This window comes from Corythoichthys intestinalis, chromosome 5, assembly GCF_030265065.1.
Source record: "Corythoichthys intestinalis isolate RoL2023-P3 chromosome 5, ASM3026506v1, whole genome shotgun sequence".
In the NCBI taxonomy this organism is placed as follows: Eukaryota; Metazoa; Chordata; class Actinopteri; order Syngnathiformes; family Syngnathidae; genus Corythoichthys; species Corythoichthys intestinalis.
Window position 1 is genome coordinate 29187788 of NC_080399.1, and position 24206 is coordinate 29211993.

Consider the following 24206-nt stretch of genomic DNA (forward strand, 5'->3'; position numbering starts at 1 on the left):
AACGCAAAACAACATTACTTCAATGGAAAAATTTGTTTCAATCAAGAAAAATAGTTTTCAAATGCTTTTTTTGTCTCAAATTTATTTTTGCAATCAAAAACAATTTTTTTTAATTGAAGTGACTTTTTTGGGATTAAAAGTATATACTGTATTTTGATTGAAACAACTTTGTTTTTGATAGAAGTAACTTTGTTTTTTGATTGAATAATAAAAACACAAATCTACCTCCATCGTTATTGAGAGAGAAAGAAATTAAAGCTTTAAAACTAAAAGCCACCGGGGAGTCTGTTTTTTTTTGTTTAAAAAAAAAAAAAAAATTTCATTACATAGACATGCCTCGTAGGGAAAGGAGATTGAGGGATATAAAAAAGGAGTTGGATGAGGCTGCTAAAGGCAGTGGATACCTCATCAGCTGGGTGAATAGCAGACCTGGTAAGAACAAGTTTGCAAGGATAGTCGGGTATTAAATACAATTATAAACACAATTACAATGTTATTTTTCTATAAGATTTTATGTCATTGCTTTATTAATCATTAGGTGCTAGAGTTGTTAAGTATGGATAATAATGAAATAATAGTTTTGAGAAAACTGTGCTGTTGGTGGCTCAGTGACCATCTGATGTGGTTTGATCTCAGATGAACAAGTTGAGGAAGGAAGTTTTGATGCAGAGGTTGAAGGAAGAAAAGAGGCAGACTGACTGAGTCACAGCCAGAAAGTGTGGATGACAGTTTTGATTTCTATTCACTGTTGCCCCCTCCCAATTAAAGTATGTCACAGTCGCAGCCAATTATTATCTAAAGCTGGTTAAAATTGAAGTTATGTTGTTTTAAGGTGTATTAAATACTTGTTCATGTGCCCCTTTTGATCTACGAGCACCCGCCCCTCCACCGGTCTCTGCACGGCCCTGCTGAAACACTGTGGGTCGACAGAGCTCAATATTTTGTTGGGGTGTACAGTGTACTGGAACATATTTCCTCCACACCCTTCTCACCTTTTTAACCCCTGACCCATTTTCATGCCTGTAAATAATTATGTATTCATTTATCCATTATATGTACCGCTTCTCCCTGGCTGGAGCCTATCCAGAAATTTTGTCAATCTATTGAATATACTTTTTTTTTTTTTTTAAAAACATTGACTCAATTTTTTTGCAAATAAAGTAGTTATGGCAGAAAACACAGACAAGGCTGAAAAAGCAGTTTGTGCTCTCGTACCCCTCTTCAAAAATAAACTGCTGTTTATTAATTTAAGGCCAAAGAACTGCTTTGTTTGATAGGACAATATGTCTATATGCTGCCCGAGCGGTTTCATGGCGCATTAAGCCTCCGAACTATTTTTACAAGTCCGTTTTACCCTGGAGACCCCCGTTTACAGACGCCGTGCAACCGCTTTTGTTTCAACCCAGCCATAAAAAGAAGGTAAGTAATTAAAATTATTATCTAATATGTCTGTCATTTTTAGTTTAGAATCCTTAATTGATGTCTCATATCTAGTTGGAAAAAAAAAAACGAATTTATAAAATGTTTTAGTCTCATATTTTCAACTTTTAAACACATTACGTCACAATGAAAAAAGTGTCTGTAAATAGGTTACGGATATCTACCTCATAACTGTCGCTTAATTATATATATTTTTTTGGTTTTTTATTACTGTCGCATTTTTCCCGATATGTTAGGTGATAATCGATACAAAGAAGAATTGGGGAAAAATTTTTTATAAGGGGAAATGTTTGAAAAAGAAAATCTCGACCACTCATTGATGTCTGCAATTTCTACATCTCTACATAATATAAATTAATAATGCTCCCTCCACCATGCCTCACGGTGGGGATGAGGTGTTGCTGTTGGTGAGCTGTTCCATTTTTCCTCCAAAAATGACTGTGTGTTACTCCCAAACATTTCAACTTTGGTTTCATCAGTCCACAAAATATTTTGCCAAAACTTCTGTGGAGTGTCCAAGTACCTTTTTGCGAAGATTAAATGAGCAACGTTTTTTTTTTTTTTTTAGACAGCAGAGGCTTCCTCCGTGGAGTCCTCCCATGAACACAATTCATGGCCATAGTTTTACGTATAGTTGATGTGTGCACAGACATATTGGACTGTGCCAGTGATTTCTGTAAATCTTTAACAAAAGATACTCTAGGGTTCCTTTTTTACCTCTCTGAGTATTCTGTACTGAACTTTTGGCATCATCTTTGGTGGACGGCCACTCCGTCTGTAGACAACTTATTTGACTGTTGATTGATGAACATCAACACTTATAGAAATGGTTTTGTATCCTTTCCCAGCTTTATACAAATCAACAATCCTTGATCGCAGGTCTTCAGACAGCTCTTTTGACCAAGCCATGATGCACATAAGACAATGCGTCTTATCAAGACAATTCTTACCAGGTGTATGTTTTATAGTGGACAGGGCAGCTTTAAACCACTCATCAGTGATTGGGCACACACCTGACTTAAATTGTTTGGTAAAAATTGGCTTTAGTCGCTTTTTAGGTCTCCTTAGGCAGAGGGCTCACGTACTTATCTACATCCCACCTCCCCCCGTCTTTATTTGCATGCTATCCTCGTTAAAATATGAAAACCTATAAATGTTTGGGTGGTTTGAGTTAAAGCAGAGTTTTTACACGTGTGATTTTGTCAAAGATCAGCTCACATTTGATGGTAATTTCATGCAGAAATGTGTGACATTCCAAAAGGTTCTTTTTCATACCACTCTACTTTTACGTTTGACCTTCTAGGTTAATAGTTATAAAAAATCAGTAAAGGCCTTGAGTCTTGCTTTTGTTTTTTTGTTTTTATTTGAGGTTTAGTGTAGAAGAAGAGGAGGGAAAAGACATTTCTCTGCTGCATGTTTTCAAGCCATTTCATGGATAAAAACTATTTACAAGAACGAGGACTCGGCCCTCATGAACACATTAGTACAAAAAACAATGACGTTAATAATGAGGATTTGATGACTGAACCTTAATAACATGTATCCAAATGAGGCAGATAAATATATTTATATGATATTTACAGAATAGCCTAACTATACAAACGTGGCGTATTCTATAACTGCTGTTGTAGGCACACATTAGCCTTGAAGAATGGCGGGAGTCGTGTAATGTACGCACGGACGTATACGCGCGCCTTCTTGCTGACTGCTTCTTCACATTGGCTCGATGGCACGTTCACCTTATTGCTCGCACTCTTAGGCAGCAAGAAGGCGGGATCCAAAGTTCAAGTAACGGGTCGGTGGGGGGAAGCTGGGAAAAGTCTCAAGCTCATTGGAAAATTCATTAGGTACATCTAATTATGAATTCTTGTATAAAATTGTAGTTTGTTCATGGTTAAAAATAAAGTTCCCACGGCTGATTTGTATGGTGAATAGTTATTCGTTCAGTGCCATTGACGATGCGGGACGTCTAATCATGTGTCTTTTGTTCATTCTTCTTATGTGAATATAATTAGTTTTTCACTAGTAGACGTCCAATCCATTTGTTCATTCGCTGCCAGTCCTCCCAGTTCAATTGGTTTGAATATCTATCCACATCAATGACAGCCAATGAGTTGTTTTTCAGTGCTTAAAGTAAAAAAAATATATTTCATCATTTCATTTAAGGCAGATGAACTGATAAAAACAATAGTCGATCTAAACACTCCTGTGCCTCACTTTGGTTTTAGCGCCATGGTGGCTAATCTATGGTTTGTCGGTCCTAAGCGGTCCCCCAGAGCATTTGATGCAGCCGGCGATGCAATACAATACGATACAGTGTATGAAGGCTTGCCTATAACTCATGTCAAGTGTTTTTGTATTGAATTTTTCTAATGAAATGTTTTGCAATTTCTCACGTCATTTTTTTTTTAAAGGGTCATACCCTGATGGTGTACCTAATGAAGTCACCTGTGAGTGTATATTCCCAGCTCTTTGTTGTTTTACGTTTATGCTAAGGTTCACAGACGACAAAAAAAGAAATGAGAGGAACTAAAGCAGCCAGGCTGTTTAACGCGATGCACACATGGACGAGGAGAAGGGAAGAAGGGGGCCGGGCAGCTCTACAAGTCCGATTCAGGCACATCCGGCATGTCGGCCATCAGGTAGCCGATGCCATAGCGACCGTTAGGCGTGGCGTCCACTTCGGGACCCCCGTCGCCGCGGCCGGCGTTCTGCTTGCGGTAGATACCGTTGGCAGGCGCAGGCGAGGGAGCCTCGTTAGGCGTGATCTTGGCGCGAAGGAGGCTGGCGTCGTCATCCTCGCCGGGCGCGGCGCTCTCCTTGATGATGCGGCCCTTTTTGTAGGACACTGCCGAGATGCCGCCAGCACCGCCGTCGGCCATCACATTGAAGTAGCGCAGCACGAACACCACCGGCACGGGCAGCACCGCCACCACCACCAGGGAGACGCACACCGCCACGCCCCACGGGGGGAAGCCAACCATCTCCTCCTTGGCCTGCAATGCACACCGCACTGAAGTTAACACAGAGGAATGCAACACATGCTTATCTGTGTTATAGACAGGGGTGCACATAAGTGGTCCGCATGCGCGCATGCGTACTGGAGGTAGACAAATGAGCTGGGCCTCAACGGTTTCCATGCGCTTTTGCGTACTGATGGCTGACCACTGTATTTGCGGCGGACACGAGAAAATCACTTCTCGAAATGTCAAAGAGGCAGGCCCCATGAGTAATTACTTCCGTGTTTCCCCACCCCTGTCAAAAGACAGACGGACGACAGAGACGTCACCGGAGCTACCGGAAAAAAGGACTTTTGCTGAAAAGTGGCAGCAGGAGGTACCATGGCTAGAAGCAAATGCTGCTCGCATGGAAATGTGGTGCAACATTTGCCGTGAGAATCCCAAAGTCGTTAATAAGAGCAGCGCATTTTATGTAGGGTCAAAGAATTTTAGCCATCCAAACTTTGAAAAGCACGAAAAAAAACAGAGCATGCGGCAATTAAGAAAACTATCGATGTTAAGACAGGACCCCACTCGCCCTATGGACAAGTGGCGGAAAAAAGTCGTTGAAGAAAAGCGCCATGAACTGACAAATGTGTTTTTGCTCGCATTTCACAAAGCTAAACATGCACGTTCAACGAGCTCTTATGAGGAGGACATCCCACTTTAACAAAGGCTTGGAGTTAATGTGGGAGTCGCATATGAATGCCTTTTATTTTGAATTAGTGCTTTTATGTTTATTCCTTTACTTTTCACTTCAAAGTAATGGCAATTTTGTCGTGCCAGTTGATGTTAATCAAGCGTTAATTGTTTATATAATGAATTAAAGGTAATTGGCTCTAAGTAAAGCTTGTCATAATTTTTTCGCATCAGGCGGGTCGGCTCTCAAGCTCAATGAGGACCAAGTCACATCGCCAGGTCCTCCTCTGAGAACCTGGGCAAAAATAACGTGCACCCCTGGTTATAGATGCCTTGGCTTGTCTTGATTTTACATCAAGTTAGACCAGGGGTGGGCAAACTATTCCAGAAAGAGGTGTAGTGGGTGCAGGTTTTTGTTCCAACCCATCAGGAGGACACCTTTTCATCAACCTGGTGTCAGGTGCTTCTTGTTTCCACAAAAACATAATTGGTTAAACTGTCAGTGCTGGATCTGTTGGAACAAAGACCAGGACCCACTGGAGCCTTTGAGGACAGGTACAGTAAACCTCTGCTGGAATGCAACTTACCTGGGCTTGTATCCAGGCACTATATTCGGGCGGCTTCATGATGAGCTGGACGAAGCTGCTGCCCAGCAGCACCAACAGCAGGATGGGCGTGATAAACTTCCACATGTAGTAGTAGAAGCGGTACGGTGTGAAGCCCAGCATGTCCTTAAGGTCCTCAAAGAACCTAATGGCGACGGCGTAGAAGCGCAACACAGGTCAGCTCACTAAGCATTTGATCTCAACATTTTGCAATATAATGCGAGAGAAAAGGACCATTTCATGTCATCATTTTAAAGTGAACCACAAACAGACTTGTAGTTCTTAAAAGATAAACGTTAGTCTGAGTTATAATAATTTGACATACAAACCCTTCTTGATGTTTTCGTTTTTATAAAATTTGAAAAATTAGTTTATCGAGTCACCATTGTTGTTGACAACGTAATGCACTCTGGGTGGTGACGGCACTGGGCAGCGCTGCCGTACATCCAGTGTCACTCATTACCTACATAAACATTTTGTCGATTCTGCCCTTCCAACTTAAACCCAAGCAGAAAAGTGATGAGTAGGACAATGCTGTTCATATTTCACAAAACGAGCAGCAAAAGCAATTAAAAGAGGGTCTCCAGCGGGATTTAAACCTACATTTCCCGTGCGACAGACGAGCGCGTAGACCAGAGGACTATATTTTGGGGTGACGTGAGTCATGATTTTCCTAATAAAGCAGTCGCAGCCCACATGCGATGTCTGTTAGTGCGGTAAAACCTGATAGGGAAACGCAATTAGGGCTGCAGCTATCGAATATATTAGTAATTGAGTAATTGACTGAAAATTATATCGATTAATCGGATAAAACATTTGTTTTTTAGGTAAAGAGCAATTATAAATATACATGAGAAAAAAAGACATTTAATCCAATATTGAACCTTTTTTAGTCAATGTCTTTATTTTCGATGTACATTGTTAAAAAACAGCCAACAATTGTATCTCAGATGTGACTAGAAAAAAAATTCACTGCTTTCACTCAAAAAACTTAAAATCTTATTAAAAAAAATATTTCTTACCTAAAAATGTAATTACTAGGGCTGTCAAAATTATCGCGTTAACGGGCGTTAATTAATTTTTTTAATTAATCACGTTAAAATATTTGACGCAATTAACGCAGATGTCCCGCTCAGACAGATTTAAATGACAGTGCAGTGAAACGCTCACTTGTTTTCTGGAGTTTTGCTGCCCTCTGCTGGCGCTTGGGTGCGACTGATTTTATAGGCTTCAGCACCCGTTACATTGTGTAAGTAATTATTGACATCAACAATGGCGGGCTACTAGTTTATTTTTTGATTGAAAATTTTACAAATTTTATTAAAACGGAAACATTAAGAGGGGTTTTAATATAAAATTTCTATAACTTGTACTAACATTTTTCTTTTAAGAACTACAATCTTTCTATCCATGGATCGCTTTAACAGAATGTTAATAATGTTAATGCCATCTTGTTGATTTATTGTTATAATAAACAAATACAGTCCTTATGTACCGTATGTTGAATGTATATATCCATCTTGTGTCTTATATTTCCATTCCAACAATAATTTACAGAAAAATATGGCATATTTTATAGATGGTTTGAATTGCGATTAATTACGATTAATTTTTAAGCTGTAATTAACTCGATTAAAAATTTTAATCGTTTGACAGCCTTAGTAATTACGCTTGATAACACACATCACTTGAAAGCTATGTGCTTTTCCCACGTGTTTCAATTGAATTTCCATTTGTGTCAAGCTATTTTTAAGTTCTAGTTTTAAGTTAGTCTAAACTGTAAGTACTGAAAGGATTTTGAGTTTTTGCAGTGTTCAAAATAAATGTATGATACCTGCTGTATTGGAGCACATTAGGGACCAGTGCTACTTGGTGTTTTATTCAGCAATGACTACTGAGCTAAAACTGACAGTTAGCTTTACTATGTTTTAATTCTACACCCTCATCACTCTACAGCGCTGTGTTTTTACAGATTAAATAAAGCCTGTATGTAAGACACGTTAGCCACGCATCGACAGTGGTCATAATCAATAGCCCTCTGAAGGGCTAATATTACCTGAGCGAGTGACAGTAACATTACTGTATATTTATTAGCAATGGGAAGTCTGCTTAAAGATGGCGGCTGTTTACAAACGCTGCCCAGACGCGGCCGAGTCTGTCATTTCGCATCTAGTCCTAAATGCATGCGATATCTATGAGACACAACGGACACTACCTGCTACCACACTAGCATCATGCATGCGGGCGTAGTTTTTAGCAACATCGGCGTAGTTTGTAGCAGCTGTCGGATGCAGAGATTTATTTATTTTATTTTTTTTATTGCTTCTTCCTCTACGCACGTGACGTCAGCGCGTTGTCCCGCATTAAAAGTAGTCCGGGCAAAACGTGATGCTTAGAGCTGGCAAAATTAAACGATTCCTCGAGGTGAATAAAATTACTCGGCTCAGTTTTTAAACTTGAGTTACTCAAGTTGCTAGAGTATTCATTTCAGCTCTAAACGCAACTGAAAAGAAAGTTTCGCTGGCTTGACCATGGAATTAGAAAACGTGGCTCACTTCAGACAGCAAGCAGACAGCAATAACAGGGATTACTTAAAAGGGTTTTTGAACATACAAAAAAAACACGCGATCGCAAAAAGGAAGACACAAAAACGGTCCGTGACAGTAGGTCGGGATAAATGAATATAAATAAAAAAAACGAGGGGAAACCACGGTGAGAGGCAGACAAACGAAAACAACAAGGCAATGATGCAAGTAGTAACGAAGAAATATACAAACTCTCAAATGGCAGCAAGTCAATATCTCTGCAAGCTGCCTAGGATCGGTTTAAAGACACTGCTGATGAGCTGGAATTGGATGCAGGTATGACATTGGGAACTCATTCCACAGCTCTGCAACAAAACAATCTGACCAGCAGCAGAATGTGACATAATCATGCCAGCCATCATACTAGCTCCGCTTGCCAGCTAGCACAGCTATTCTCCCTGTCTAGCCCAACGGCGTCATCACCCCCAGCGTGCATTGCCCGCGCAAAACATGGCACCCTCCATAGGTCAAAACGTGATGACTAAATATTATAGATTTTTAAATCAATGGCAATAATATATGTGTTTCTAATATGTTTTAGTAAAAGAAAACAACCGTGGCTTTTTAGCGCCTACAATTAAGTTAGAGGTTCCCTTTAAGATGAATACTAGACATGCGCATTTGAAGTTTGTTGAGACAGGATTTATTTTATCACGATATATAAAATATATTAATAAAGTCTTAAGTTATCATTGATTTGTCCCATATCCTGTTACATATCAGTCTTGTAATAAGTCATGTTCATCTATTTGATTATTAAGAGAAAAAAACAATCATTATTGTTTAGTAATGGTAACAATTACTATTGTGTGTACAATATTCTTTTTCTAATTTATTTACATTCATATTTTTAAGTACATCTTTTACATTAAACAGGTCTTTTTATTATTTTTTATTTTTATAATTGAGTCACTAAACCATTATAAGTTGGCATGTTAATTATTTATGTTTTGGTTCTATAATTGGTTAACTCAGATTAAACTGACATAATAGAAAGAAACATGGTATTTTCATAATGAAATAAACATTACCAATGTTACCTTTATTTTTTTTAAAATAGAAGTACTTACCGTAAGTCATTTTCCCATAGGTATTTAAAATATTGGAAAATGACAACTGTTTCACGCAAAAGATAGGTTAAAAGGATGTTGCTACTTCCTGCTTCTGAACCGAGAAGCACCAAGCATGCAGTATGTAAATAATAGATAGTTAAATCTATACATGTGCATTTGCTATGGTTTAGTACGATACTTTTGTCGCACAACCAGATCATGTCTTTGTCACTTTTTCTGCAGAAAGGCAAAGGAAAGGACCAACTAAAATGGCATCAAAAATCACTTCTGGGACTTTCAATGCAAATTGTCATGCAAACTTGGTAAAATTCAATTCCACCGACAAGGTTTCCTTTGAGGAAGGAGAGTCTGGAGACTCAGAGGTAGGCTCTCCAATCTCTGGGGTTGAAGTCACTGAGATGGTTGGAAAGCTGCTCGGTGGTAAGGCCCCGGGGGAGGATGAGATCCGCCCAGAGTTCCGGAAGGCTCTGGATGTTGTGGGGCTGTCGTGGCTGACACGCCTCTACGACATCGCATGAACATCAGGGACAGTGCCTCTGGACTGGACCCTCGATAGACCGGGGTGGTGGTCTCCCTTTTTAAGAAGGGGGACTGGAGGGTGTGTTCCAATCATAGAGTGATCACACTCTTCAGGCTCCCCGGTAAAATCTATTCAGGGGTGCTGGAGAGGAGGGTCCGTCGTGAAGTCGAATCTCGGATTCAGAAGGAGCAGTGTGGCTTTTGTCCCAGCCGTGGAACAGTGGACCAGCTCTTCACCCTAGGCAGGGTCCTCGAGGGTGCAAGGGAGTTCACCTAACCCATCTACATGTGTTTTGTGGATCTGGAGAAGACGTTCGACCGTGTGCCTCGGGGAGTGCTGTGGGCGGTGCTCCAGGAGTGCGGGTACCGAGCCCCTTGGTAAGGGTGCATTGCCAGCAGTAAATCAAATTCAATCCCAGTGAGGGTTGGACTCCACCAAGGCTGCCCTTTGTCACCAATTCTGTTCATAATTTTTATGGACAGAATTTCTAGGTGCAGCCGAAGCGTTGAGGGGGTCCGGTTTGGGAACCTCAGCATTGCATCTCTGCTATTTGCAGATAATATGGTGCTGTTGGCTTCATCAAGCCATGACCTCCAACTCTCACTGGAGCGGTTCGCAGTCGAGTGTGAAGCGGTTTGGATGAGGATCAGCAACTCCAAATCCGAGACCACTGTCCTCAGTCGGAAAAGGGTGGAGTGCCCTCTCCGGGTCAGGGATGAGATCCTGTCCCAAGTGGAGGAGTTCAAGTATCTTGGGGTCTTGTTCACGAGTGAGGGTAGGAGCGAGCGGGAGATCGAGAGGCAGATCGGTGCAGCGTCAGCAGCAATGCGTGAAAAAAGAGCTGACCCGAAAGGCGTAGCTCTCGAGTTACCAGTTGATCTACGTTCCTACCCTCACCTATGGTCGCGAGTTGTGGGTCGTGACCAAAAGAACAAGATCCCGGATACAAGCGGCCGAAATGAGTTTCCTCTGCAGTGTGTCCGGGCTCTCCCTTAGAGATGGGGTGAGAAGCTCAGTCGTCCGGGAAGGACTCTGCATCGAGCTGCTACTCCTCCGAGTTGAAAAGAGCCAGCTGAGGTGGGTTGGGCAGAGGTGTTCCATGCATGTCCCACCAGCGGGAGGCCCCGGGGACAAGCCAGGACATGCTAGCGAGACTATGTCTCTCGGCTGGCCTGGGAACGCCTTGGGATCCCGCCAGAGGAGCTGGTTGAAGTGGCCGGGGAGAGGGAAGGCTGGGCTTCCCTGTTAAAGCTGCTGACCCCGCGATGGATGGATGGATATGCAATTAAAAAAAAACATTACTGTATTTTTTTTTTTTTTTATTATTTTGTATAATTATAATTAGATATATCAATTAATACAATGTTTATGAAAGCTAAATTAATGAAATTAAAATGACTAAGAACAGAAATTAACTGTAACACATTGGCTGCCATTGAGGGCGACAGACGTCCAATTCATTTAAACTGGGAGGATTGGCCGTTCACTTTCGTTCATTGGCCCCCAGTCAAAATGTTTAGGTCGTCAAGTGCCAACAATGGCAGTCAATGGGTTAAATGGGTTAGAAAAAAAGTCTTCATTTGTGCATGAAAGGGTTGAAATTAGGGTTGTTCTGATCATGTTTTTTTGCTCCCGATCCGATCCCGATCGTTTTAGTTTGAGTATCTGCCGATCCCGATATTTCCCGATCGGATTGCTTTTTTTTTTTGCTCCTGATTCAATTCCACTCATTCCCGATAATTGTTCCCGATCATATACATTTTGGCAATACATTAAGAAAAAAATGAATAAAACTCGGACGAATATATACATTCAACATACAGTACACAAGTACTGTATTTGTTTATTATGACAATAAATCCTCAAGATGGCATTTACATTATTAACATTCTTTCTGTGAGCGGGATCCATGGATAGAAAGACTTTCTTATTTTCTTCTTAAAGTAATTCTTAAAAGATAAATATGACTTTGTATATTGTGACTAAATTATTGCCATCTAGTGTATTTGTTGAGCTTTCAGTAAATGATACTGTAGCCATTTAACTGTTCTGCCCAAATGCATGAGGGGAAGTGCAACCATGACTGTGCGTAGTGACACCAATTCATATATCTTCTCTGCGTTGAGAAATAACATATGGTGTTAAGAAAAAGATCAACTACTAGCTGGCTTCCCCACATTGCTTCCCACGATATTTTTAATTGTTAAGAGGGGGATTTTAAGGCTTTAGCCAATTAAATAAAGGCTCCAAAGACGGCCTAAATTCACTCTACTCATTATACACTGCCTTTTAACTCTATATAGGTAAAACGGCGCCTTTATAGATTGAACCCGACAATGCGTGAGTGGGTCGTACAGCGCATGCGTTAATTGCTTTAAATATTTTAACGTGATTAATTTAAAAAAAATTAATTACCGCCGTTAACGCAATAAATTTGACAGTCCTACTTTAAGCCAAAACTAAAGACTCTGGATGAGTGTAAGACATTTTGTCTGTAACGTGAAATACAATTAGAAAACGATTTAATAAAAATAAAATATATATATATATATATATATATTAAAAAACGGCATGTCCGATATTTTTTTGCCGATTCCGTTACTTTGAAAATGACGTGATCGGACCCGATCGAACGGCATCTTCAGTTGAAATAGCAGTAAATAATACAATTAAATGGGAATAATGAATTATAACTTGATTATTTATTGAAATGTCTTTTGAAACATGAAAACGTACGTCTGACCTACATCTACAGTTGGTTAAAATCACATTTTTTTAAAAATAAATTGATCAGTCTGCACATGGTGTGTTATCTTTTCATATTACAGACCAATGTAACTTGCTGAGAGGATTCAATCTGACTTAATGTGCTGCTTATTGGGTTTCTGTAACAGTGATTGTTCTTGGAGATGGACTCCTCAAAATACTCCCTTCTATGTTTCAGTAATTAGCAAGTAGTAAAGTACGTACTTGTCGATGCCATAGAACCAAGCAATGGCGAGATTCTCCAGGATGACCACGATGAGCAGCGGCAGCGTGGCCGAATAGTCGTCGAACATGGTGACAAAGTAGTTCCCTGAGCGCTGCACGAAAACCAGGCCGAGGGAGAAGGCCAGCACGCAGCAGCCCACTGCTCTCAGGTAATCATATCAACAGCGGTGGAAAAGAACATACAAATATTACATGACCTTTACTGATTGTGAGTACTTTTACAATCTAATTAGTAAAATAAGGGTGTGCGTTTCTCTGACCGGTCAAGAGCTCCTTGCGCACTTTGAACGTGTCGATAAGAGGTGTGAGGATGCCCTCGATGGTCCCGAACATGCTGCCAAGTCCTAAGTTGATCAGCATGAGGAAGAACATCACCGACCAGAAGGGAGACGCAGGGAAATGCGTCATGGCCTCCGTGAAGGCGATGAATGCCAGGCCTGTGCCCTGCACCGTCTGGTGGCGGAAGGAGGAGATGATACTTTTTGAATCTTCCAAAAAAATGATTGTAAGTTTACTACTTAATTTTAAAAGACAATTTTTGAAATGGAAAACAGGATTGAATTCTTACCTTTATTGCTACTACAGAGATGGGTTGTATTCTGACTTTTTTTCTTTTAAAAAAACAAGAATGTACCATAAAATACCTGCATTTTTTTTTTCTCTTAACTAGAGTTTTATTAACAATGATAGAAGTCCAATCATGAGGTTCTTCTCATCTATCTGCTGTGAATTTAGATGAGTTTGTCACTAGTAGAAGTCCAATTCATTTGAACTAGGAAGGTGTGCAGCAAGTGAACATTTGTCCCAGTTTAAAAGGATTGGACGTCTATCACTGTCAATGGCAGCTGGTGTAAAGAACTACTGTAAAGAGAGAAGAAATGTTACTTCATTCTAATAATCATCAGACATTTTTTCCCAATTTATTTTTGGTAAGAATAATATTTCTATATAATTATAACATTATTTACTAGTAATAAAGAAACAATTTTATTTTGGAAAAGGACTAAGTACTTTATGAACAAATACATTAAAAACACACTACTATATATTTTCCTAATGAAGGACTATTCTTGGACAAATGTCATATATTATAAATATAAAATATTCTTGTAATATCCTTTTGTCAGAAAAATGTATTTTCATATAATATTCAAGACTTTTCAACCTTATATACTAGTACAATAATTCTGAATTTATTATCACATTGCTCCTACTTTTCCCTTAAAAATGTTAATTATTTCAATAAAAATATTCTCATTACTATTTTCATAAAAATAAAATATTTTGTTGCTGGAAAAAACAAAATGACATATTAGTGGTCGTGGCTCGAGGTGTGCGAAATTTCCGATTCTTAGATCATTCGCGATTCGGCCGTGGAAGATTCGAGAACGATTCACAAACATCCAAATTCCGATTATTGAAATATGCCAAATAAAGCGAACTAAAACAGAGTTAGCGCGGTCTTCGGGACGCAATGAGGAACAGACCGAGAGTAAACATCATGCTCAGCTCACAGCTCTGGCTCAACTCATGCCGCTAGATAAAAAAAACAATAATACCTGACTGCGGTCGACAGCCGCTACAAACTACGCCCACATACAGTGTATCACAAAACTGAGTACACCCCTCGCATTTCTGCAGATATTTATATCTTTTCATGTGACAACACTGACAAAATGACACTTTGACACAATGAAGAGTAGTCCGTGTGCAGCTTAAATATTAGAGTTAATTTATTTCCACCCCTAAAAATTACTCAAAATATAGCCATTAATATCTAAACCCCTGGCAACAAAAGGGAGTACACCCCTTAGAAACTACGTACATCCCTAAATTGAGTACTGCTTGTCATTTTCCCTCCAAAATGTCATGTGACTTGTTACAGGAGTGCTGTCAGCATTGCTGAAGAGATTGAAGAGGTGGGGGGGTCAGCCTATTAGTGCTCAGACCATACGCCGCACTCTACATCAAATTGGTGTGCATGGCTGTAACCCCAAGAGGAAGCCTCTTCTGAAGACGGTACACAAGAAAGCCCGCAAACAGTTTGCAGAAGACATGTCATCAAAGCACATGGGTTACTGGAACCATGTCCTATGGTCTGATAAAACAGGCGGGCTTTCTTGTGTACTGTCTTCAGAAGAGGCTTCCTTCTAGGGTGACAGCCATGCACATCAATTTGATGTAGAGTTCGGCGTATGGTTTGAGCACTAACAGGCTGACCCCACCTCTTCAATCTCTGCAGCAATGCTGACAGCACTTCTATAACGAGTCACATGATATTTTGGAGGGAAAATGACAAGCAGTACTCAATTTGGACATCTAAGGATGTACGTAGTTTCTAATGGGTGTACTCACTTTTGTTGCCAGGGGTTTAGATATTAATGGCTATATTTTGAGTTATTTCGAGGGGAAAATAAATTAACTCTATTATATAAGCTGCGCACAGACTACTTTTCATTGTGTCAAAGTGTCATTTTGTCAGTGTTGTCCCATGAAAAGATATACTTAAATATCTGCAGAAATGCAAGGGGTGTACTCACTTTTGTGATACACTGTAAGGTATGGTAGATATCACATCTATAAAGAACTAGATACAAAACGACAGACTCGGCAGCGTTAGCACATGTATAGAAAACTCGATGCGAAATGACAGACTCGCCGGCGTTAGTAAACAGGCACCATCTTAAAGCAGTAGACTTTGGAAGGCTGTTGTCGCGAACATTCCGAGTGAACCTAATTGACCTTTTATCTAAAATACTCCTAAATCGGAAAAATCTTGACTTGAATCTATCTTTAAATGATAAAACAGTTTTAAAATGTTTGCATGTCGAAAGTAGAAAGAAGGGAAATTATGGAATAACAGGACCAGTTTTCACAACTTTAACGGTTGATTCTCAACATTAAATGAATTGAATGTAGTTTAAAGCTGTTGATACAGAATGGGGACTTGAGTATTTTATTTACTGTTTTGAACTGTTAACTTGATACTGAAATAGTTGTTTATTTAAGCCTTAGAGGCTTTTTGTAGAATTTTTGTAACTAATGTACGAAACATTTAAAGCAGCTAATAGCTGGCGGGGGTGCATCAACAATCGATGTATAATCGAATCGTAGCCTCTGAATCGTAATCGAATTGTTAGGTGCCCCATGATTCCCCCCTCTAGTTGTGGCGACATTTGTTGTTGTACCTTGTTGAGATCATTCTCAATTCTACAAGAGTCCAGTCCAAATTTGGAAAAGTTGTCCTCCTTGACACCTTTGATGATGGCAATCATCTGATGGTAGTCATCCACGCTCACTTTGTGACTAAGGTTGATGTGGTTGGGGATCAGGTTGGCCTCGATACCATTTCCCAGCAGACCCACAATCTTTTTGCTGTTGCTGAAAAAAAAAAAAAAACGATACAAAACACACTTAACCATTTTTCATACGAAAAAAGTTTCGTTTATATTGAATCCTTTGTCTTGTTCTTTTTGCAGTTGTAGAGGTGTGACCAGATACAGTATGTTCCTACATGAGAGTCAAAGTTCCACTTCCGCTTCACACATTTCCTTATTTGTCCTTTACTTGTGTCTGACTTTTCCTTTAATGCCTGATGAATGAAAGCCATGAGGAGGCGGTAACTCACTTCTCCACGCATTTGCCGTTCATGATGTTGGCCTTGAAGCCGAGCACTGCGAACACCACCAAAGTGGCCAGCACGGATGTGAAGAAGTTGATGAAGGACACCAGTACCGCATCAAAGTGGCAGTTGTTGTTGCGCTTGTTATAGCTGGAGAAGGCGATGACGCCGCCGAAGCCCAGGCCCAGCGCGAAGAACACCTGCGTGGCCGCCTCGCGCCAGACTTTGGCCTCCAGCATCTTTTCCAGCTAGGACATGCACAAAGGATTATGATTAGCGAGTTACCTCATGTAATTGCATGAATTGTCTCAATAAGGATCCTCATTGAAAAGCAAGAATAAAACTGTAGTCATAAATTCATGAGCATAAAAACAAAATGTTAGATATGAAGTTCATTTACTCCTAACTTGGCTAAAAAGACCTAGAAGGAAGTCGATGTAGCTTTTTGGTTATAAGCTGCTGCACGCCCTGGTTTGCCCTCTGACAAATTCAGTAGAAACAAAAGGAGGGGAGGGGCAGGAAAGCCACATAAAACAGAAGACATAAACTACATCAGCCCTCTGACCATCAACAGCGCTTCAGTGGAAAAGGTGAGCAGCGCCAAGTTCCTGGGTGTACAAGTCCCTGAAGACCTCTCCTGGACCACTAACACAGCATTACTGGTCAATAAAGCACATCAGCATCTCTTCTTCCTCCGGAAGCTAAGACGAGCTAGAGCCCCGCCTCCCATCATGCACTCCTTATACAGAGGTGCCATTGAGACCATCCTGACCAGCAGCATCACTACGTGGTACGGGACCTGCACTGCATCCAGTCGCAAGACCCTTCAGCACATCATGAGAGCGTCTGAGACGATCGTCGGGTGCCTCTTTGCCCTCTTTCCAGGACATATAAAACTCTCGCCTCACCCATAAAGCCCTCTGCATTGCGGGTGAATGATCCCACACACCCAACACAGATCTTCTTCAGCCGGCTGCCATCAGGAAGGAGACTGCGTAGTCTCCAGGCCTGGACCAGCAGACTAAAAGACAGCTTCATCCACCAGGGTGTCAGGAAGCTGAACTCACTCCACACTCAGCCCCCCCTATTCTGCCTCTGCACGCACGAAAACAACGTTCTCTGAATTCTCAAGTGCTTTGACACTGTAGTGAACCTTAACTTGCTCAGTCACTTTAACCTTAAATCAAACTACAGTATAAGCTAACTTTGCACTAATGCTATTATGATTATTTTTACCATCTATATCCATAGGTCTTTTCCATATACTGTACAAGTAGTCCCCGGTTTACGGACGAGTTCCGTTCCTGCACTGGCAATGTAACCCAGATTTCCACGCAAGTCAGAATTAACCCTTTAAACACCTCCAAACACCCTCTAAATAAAAATAAAACTATCCAAAAACATGTATTATACATCATTGTACTGTCCTCGCCAAGACGTTAAGAGCTAAGTCCTAGCTAGACAGCGAGCTAAGCTCCGAAATGACAATGTCAGGGGTCCTGTGGTTTGCTGACGTTATTCAGCTGCTCATGACATCAACACTTGCAGAATGAAACTAAAACAAAATTATATTAAATCAGTCTCATCTTCAATAACAGCAATTCAAATTTGCGTTTATAAGTAGCTACTGATACGGCAATTACAAACGATTGGCATGTATCAGTTAGTGTCCGGACATCATCAAAAACACTCACCCGAAATATTCGACCACAATTGAACACACACAATAAACAATATAAAAATGGGTTATATACAGCCGTCGCCCCTGGATGCTTCACAAGCAACAAATACGCGCACAGGTTGTCACTTCTCTTACTCGGCTGCGCCCTTCCTTATGTGTAAGCGCATGGGGTGGGCACGTGTGTACATGCGCTCGCATGCGGACGTACTAACTGCTCTACGCTTCCTGCGCAAAAATAAAAGCAAGCATCATAAAAACAAAAGTTAACAGTTGAGGAGAGTAATGCTATTTCAATCTTCTGCATGTCCAGTGTGTACTGCAACTTTGACAATATTATTGACAAGTTGAATTTTGACTTTCAAAGCATAAATGTTCACTGTGTGCACAATAATTCTATCACAAATCTTAAAACAATGACTTTAGACGATTCATGCTGCTACTTCGCAAAATCAGTCAGTGCCACTTAAAAAAAAAATACCACACACACAACTTTTTCTGTATAAAGAGTAAAACTTTTTAAGTTTTATTGTCGTTTTAACAAGATGTTAAAATATATCATTTTCCAGGAAAAAAAGTGAATTTCTTTAATGTTAATACTGTTCTTTGTCCAAGAACACCTATAAAAAGATGACTCTTAAAAAAAAAAAAAAGAAAAATCAAACGCAAGTCAACTTTATTTCATTTATGTTCTTACTCTTTAAAAGTTATAAAATATCTAAAAAAGGTACTTTTTATTAAAAAAAAAAAACATAAATAAAAAAAACTAGTTTAAAGCAAGGTTACATTTATTTTTTTCCTCCAGATGAAAGAAAATATTTTATTTATCAAGTTAGAGAAAAAAATATACATATAATCGTACATGGCTGGTCTTGCGTCACACTGTTGCGTTTTACGTGTTAATACACAAGATGGCGTTAGAGAGCCAATGAAGCAGTTGTCAATCAAAAAGTGTGAATTATGACCGGTCTTCACGCTTGTTTCCATGGCGATTGAAGCTGTTCCAAATCTGTAGCCTCAGAGCGATTGGTGTGTTACTGCTCAGATGTCAGCCAATCACCTCTCACTTTTTTTTCTCTTCTGTTTTTCCCCCTCAGGCAGACTGGGTTATTTCAAATACTGTACATTTCAAAATTGATTTTTTTGCTTTCATAAAGTGATCATTTGATCATCTTTCCAGGACAAACCAAAGTGATTACTTAATGCTCAATGTTGAACGCAGAAGAAAAGACGATGGCTTTAATCTCACGGCTTACCTTGGGCGTGAACATGTGGCGAATCCCATCCATGGAGCCCTCCAGGAGCAGTGAACGAACCAGGAAGCAGATAAGCACCACGTATGGGAACAATGAACTGAAGTACATAACCTGTATGTACAAGCAGAGCATATAAGATTATCAATACATTTCAAAAACAATTTTATAGTAGACAAACTAGTTCAAAGTTCAGTTCACACATTTTATAAATTAGTTAAATTCCGAGTTCATCATTCAAAATTTTAAACAAAGTTAACTGTAGTGTAGGCATGTGCCGGTATGATAATCTGACCGTAAAATAACCATAATCCAAAATATCACGGTAGTGCAATTACAGCTCTAGAATGTGTTACTTTGAGATATCTGGGTTTAAAAAAACAATTTTTTTCCCATTGAACAGGATTTTTATTTTTTAAAACATATTAGCAAATTGGAACATACGTATGTAAGTAAAAAAAATATTCTAAATAAAATTAAAATAAATGCAGTCCTTTAAGTACGCCTCAACCCACATCCACAGCTCAACATTATTACCATCAGAAACAAAATAATTGAATTATTATCCATTAAAAGCACGTGTGTATGACTCGTACTGTGTTTCCATTATACACACACTCTCTTTCGCAACATAGACAGTTGCCAGAGAGAAGAAAAGCATCACGTTTTACCACCGCTAGACACACTAAACACGCTGGAGTTAACTCTCGTAGCTGGTACGAAACGTTCATGACAGTGTTTACTACAGGTGGGAATCTTTGGGCACCTAACGATTTGATTACGATTCAGAGGCTACGATCTGATTATAAATCGATTGTTGATGACACCCCCCCTCCCAAGCTGTTAGCTGCTTTTAATGTTTCGTACATTAGTTACAAAAATTCTACAAAAAGCCTCTAAGGCTTAAATAAACAACTATTTCAGTATCAAGTTAATAGTTCAAAACAGTAAATAAAATACTCAAGTCCCCATTCTGTATCAACAGCTTTAAACTACATTCAAATCATTTAATGTTGAGAATCAACCGTTAAAGTTGTGAAAACTGGTCCCGTTATTCCATAATTTCCCTTCTTTCTACTTTCGACATGCGAACGTTTTAAAACTGTTTTATCATTTAAATATAGATTCAAGTCAAGATTTTTCCGATTTAGGAGTATTTTAGATAAAAGGTCAATTAGGTTCACTCGGAATGTTCGCGACAACAGTCTTCCAAAGTCTACTGCTTTAAGATGGTGCCTGTTTACTAACGCCGGCGAGTCTGTCATTTCGCATCGAGTTTTCTATACATGTGCTAACGCTGCCGAGTCTGTCGTTTTGTATCTAGTTCTTTATAGATGTGATATCTACCATACCTTACAGTGTATCACAAAAGTGAGTACACCCCTTGCATTTCTGCAGATATTTAAGTATATCTTTTCATGGGACAACACTGACAAAATGACACTTTGACACAATGAAAAGTAGTCTGTGCGCAGCTTATATAATAGAGTTAATTTATTTTCCCCTCGAAATAACTCAAAATATAGCCATTAATATCTAAACCCCTGGCAACAAAAGTGAGTACACCCATTAGAAACTACGTACATCCTTAGATGTCCAAATTGAGTACTGCTTGTCATTTTCCCTCCAAAATGTCATGTGACTCGTTATAGAAGTGCTGTCAGCATTGCTGCAGAGATTGAAGAGGTGGGGTCAGCCTGTTAGTGCTCAAACCATACGCCGAACTCTACATCAAATTGATGTGCATGGCTGTCACCCCAGAAGGAAGCCTCTTCTGAAGACAGTACACAAGAAAGCCCGCCCGTTTTATCAGACCATAGGACATGGTTCCAGTAATCCATGTGCTTTGATGACATGTCTTCTGCAAACTGTTTGCGGGCTTTCTTGTGTACCGTCTTCAGAAGAGGCTTCCTCTTGGGGTTACAGCCATGCACACCAATTTGATTTTAAACTACATTCAATTCATTTAATGTTGTGAATCAACCGTTAAAAGTTGTTAAAGGGATCCTCTGTTTTTAAGACAAGTAATTCTTAAAAGATAAATGTTAGTATGAGTTATAATAATTTGATATTGAAACCCCTCTTAATGTTTTTGTTTTAATAAAGTTTGTAAAATTATTTTAAGTGATAGGTCGCCATTCTTGTTACGTTGCAGTGCGTGACGTCACTGGTCCGGTTGCCGAAATTCCAGCGTGTCACTCGTTAGCTTTCCCAACATGTCGTCAGTTCTACCCTTCCTATTTGAACCAGATCTGAAAAGTGAAGAGCAGGACAGCACTGTCGGTAGTTCACAAGACGAGCTTCTGGGAAAAATGCGTGCAGCAAATACCTGATAAGACAAAAGTTGGGCAAAACTGGTGATGCGAGAGAGTCCTGTTGGGAAGTCCGGTTGGGAGCGAGAGTGTATGCTGTCCGGTTTTATTAGCAGATATTCAAGGTAAGCATATTGCGTTTTCAAACTTATCCCAATATAATTATGAGATTGTGAGCATCCAGAGCTGTCGTGTGCTTACAGTACAGGCCAAAGAGCACACCTTGTGTAATCCATGTCTTGAACATTGTAATGCGTGGTAGCTAGGATACGTGTATAAAAGTACCAAAAAGGGGAGAAGCTTCCACTTATGCACATTTATTCACAAAAAATAATATTTCCACCTTGACCACTCTTCACTCGGGAGCTCACCTGACGAACTCCCAACATTGTTGTAAGGTCCACGTCAGAGTCACTGTCGTCACTGTATCCCATGATCACCCAAACCCATGATAATGTCGCAGCCGCGATTAGGCCGTCGATTCCACAAGATAGACTGATCCGAAAAGCCGCTGTGGGACCGACGAATCAAAAAAAATGGACAGATCCGAAACCAATATTGCAGACGCGGCGGGACCGTCGGATCCAGAAAATAGAGGGATCCCTTACTTGACTGAGGATCCAGGAAAAATGTTCGGGCGCTAGTTGTAACGCGTGGTGGGTAGGATACGTGCATACAGGGACCAAAAAGGGGGAGAAGCTTCCACTTATGCACATTTATTCACTAAAAATAATAATTCCACCTTGACCACTCACTTCACTCCCCTTGTTTCCATTTGACTGGAAATTGCATCCAAAAGCAGCACAACGTGGCATTTTACTTCGCGAGTTTAGGCAGCAATAAGCAATTGTTGAACACGAAATATACCAATGACGTCATCACTGTGAGCCCGCAAACCATGGCGCCAACTAACGGTCAAAATATGGACCAAATATTATAAAATATTGCCATTGATTTAACATTTTATGTGTTTAGAACAACATGTTTTAGTACAAGAGAACAATTGTGGTTTATTAGAGCCTACATGTAATTATTAGAGCCTACATGTATTTAAGTTAGAGGCTCACTTTAAAATTGCTCCCGTTATTCCATAATTTCCCTTCTGTCTACTTTTGACATGTGAAAGTTTTAAAACTGTTTTAAAGATAGATTCAAGTCAAGATTTTGCCAAATTAGGAGTGTTTTAGATAAAAAGTTAAATAGGTTTGCTTGGAAGGTTCGCTACAACAGCCTTCTAGGGAAATCTACTGCTTTAAGATGGCGGCTGTTTACCAACGCCGGCAAGTCTGTCATTTAGCATGTAGTTTTCTATACATGTGGTGCTAACGCCGCCGAGTCTGTCATTTCACATCTAGTTCTTTATACATGTGATATCGACCATAGCATTATGTGGACGTAGTCTGTAGCAGCCGTCGGCAGCAGTCAGGTATTATTGTTTTTTTTTTTTCATCTAGCGGCATGAGTTGAGCCAGTGCCTTGAGTTGAGCATTGTCATTACCCAGAGAATGACAAGCATGACGTTAATCTCGGTCCATTCCTCATTGCGTCCCGAATACCGCGCTGACTGTGTTTTAGTTCCGCTTTACTTGACATATTTCAATAATCTGAATTTTGATGTTTGTGAATCGTTCTCGACTCTTCCACGGCCGGATCACGAATAATCTAAGAATCGGAAATTTCGCACTTTTAGTGTTTACTAACCTTTAATTTCGTATAAATGTAACTTTTCTCTAGTCGAAGTATTCCCATACCAGCGATTTAGTTTTCGATTGTGTGTGTGTGTGTGTGTGTGTGTGGGGGGGGGGGGGTCTCAGGAGTTTCACCTCCTTCAGCTATCATGTAGCACACCTGACTCACTAACACTGAGCAACAACCGGTGGGGGATGGTTGAGCGTTGCAGCTGCAAGCGAGGGATTTCTCCATGCATTTTTTGAGACATAAAAAATCGCTAATACCTTAAGGACTGTATGAAGGAAAATTTTCACGGTTTTGAAACCTTGACGTTTTCATACCACGGTATGTCTTGATTCCGGTATTCGGCACATGTCTAGTGCTGGGCAATCTGGCCAAAAAACATGATCACAACTTTTTTCATGCATTTTTTTATCTCGAATACATCATGAATTTTGTAAAGTTATTTTTTTTAAATTGTAGTTTAAGTACGTCCGTTCTTGATCCGATCCCGTGATCGGACATTTGAATGAAATAATAAACAACATGAAAAGGAAATATGCTAATAGCTGATCAGCGAAACCTGCCTCAAAATTTGTCAGCAATTGCAACAAAATCTGTTGGACAACTTTTATTTTAAAGGAGCCTTTTAAGATTTATGAGCTATTCTTCTTGGCTAAACCATGCTGCCCTCTGTCCCCCGTCCTCGCCATCTCTGACAATCAAGCCAAGCTGAAAGAGCGCGTGTAACCATGGCAACCAGATCCCTTTTCACGCCCACCCACACTCACTTGAGGATATTCCTTGCAACAAAAAAA

General features: G+C 40.0%; 1 protein-coding gene across 1 annotated transcript in view; it reads right to left on the bottom strand.

Annotated features, from left to right (window-relative positions):
• Positions 1-2772: 2772 nt before the first annotated feature.
• Positions 2773-24206, bottom strand: part of slc6a15 (solute carrier family 6 member 15) — a 41084-nt gene continuing 19650 nt past the window's right edge. The window contains exons 6-12 of the mRNA XM_057837286.1: positions 19409-19519; positions 16481-16722; positions 16041-16233; positions 13113-13305; positions 12832-12991; positions 5666-5828; positions 2773-4436 (exon numbers count right to left, since the gene is read on the bottom strand). Coding sequence (XP_057693269.1) covers positions 4041-4436; positions 5666-5828; positions 12832-12991; positions 13113-13305; positions 16041-16233; positions 16481-16722; positions 19409-19519 — 1458 coding nt within the window. The 3' untranslated portion in view covers positions 2773-4040. The remainder of the gene's footprint in view (positions 4437-5665; positions 5829-12831; positions 12992-13112; positions 13306-16040; positions 16234-16480; positions 16723-19408; positions 19520-24206) is intronic.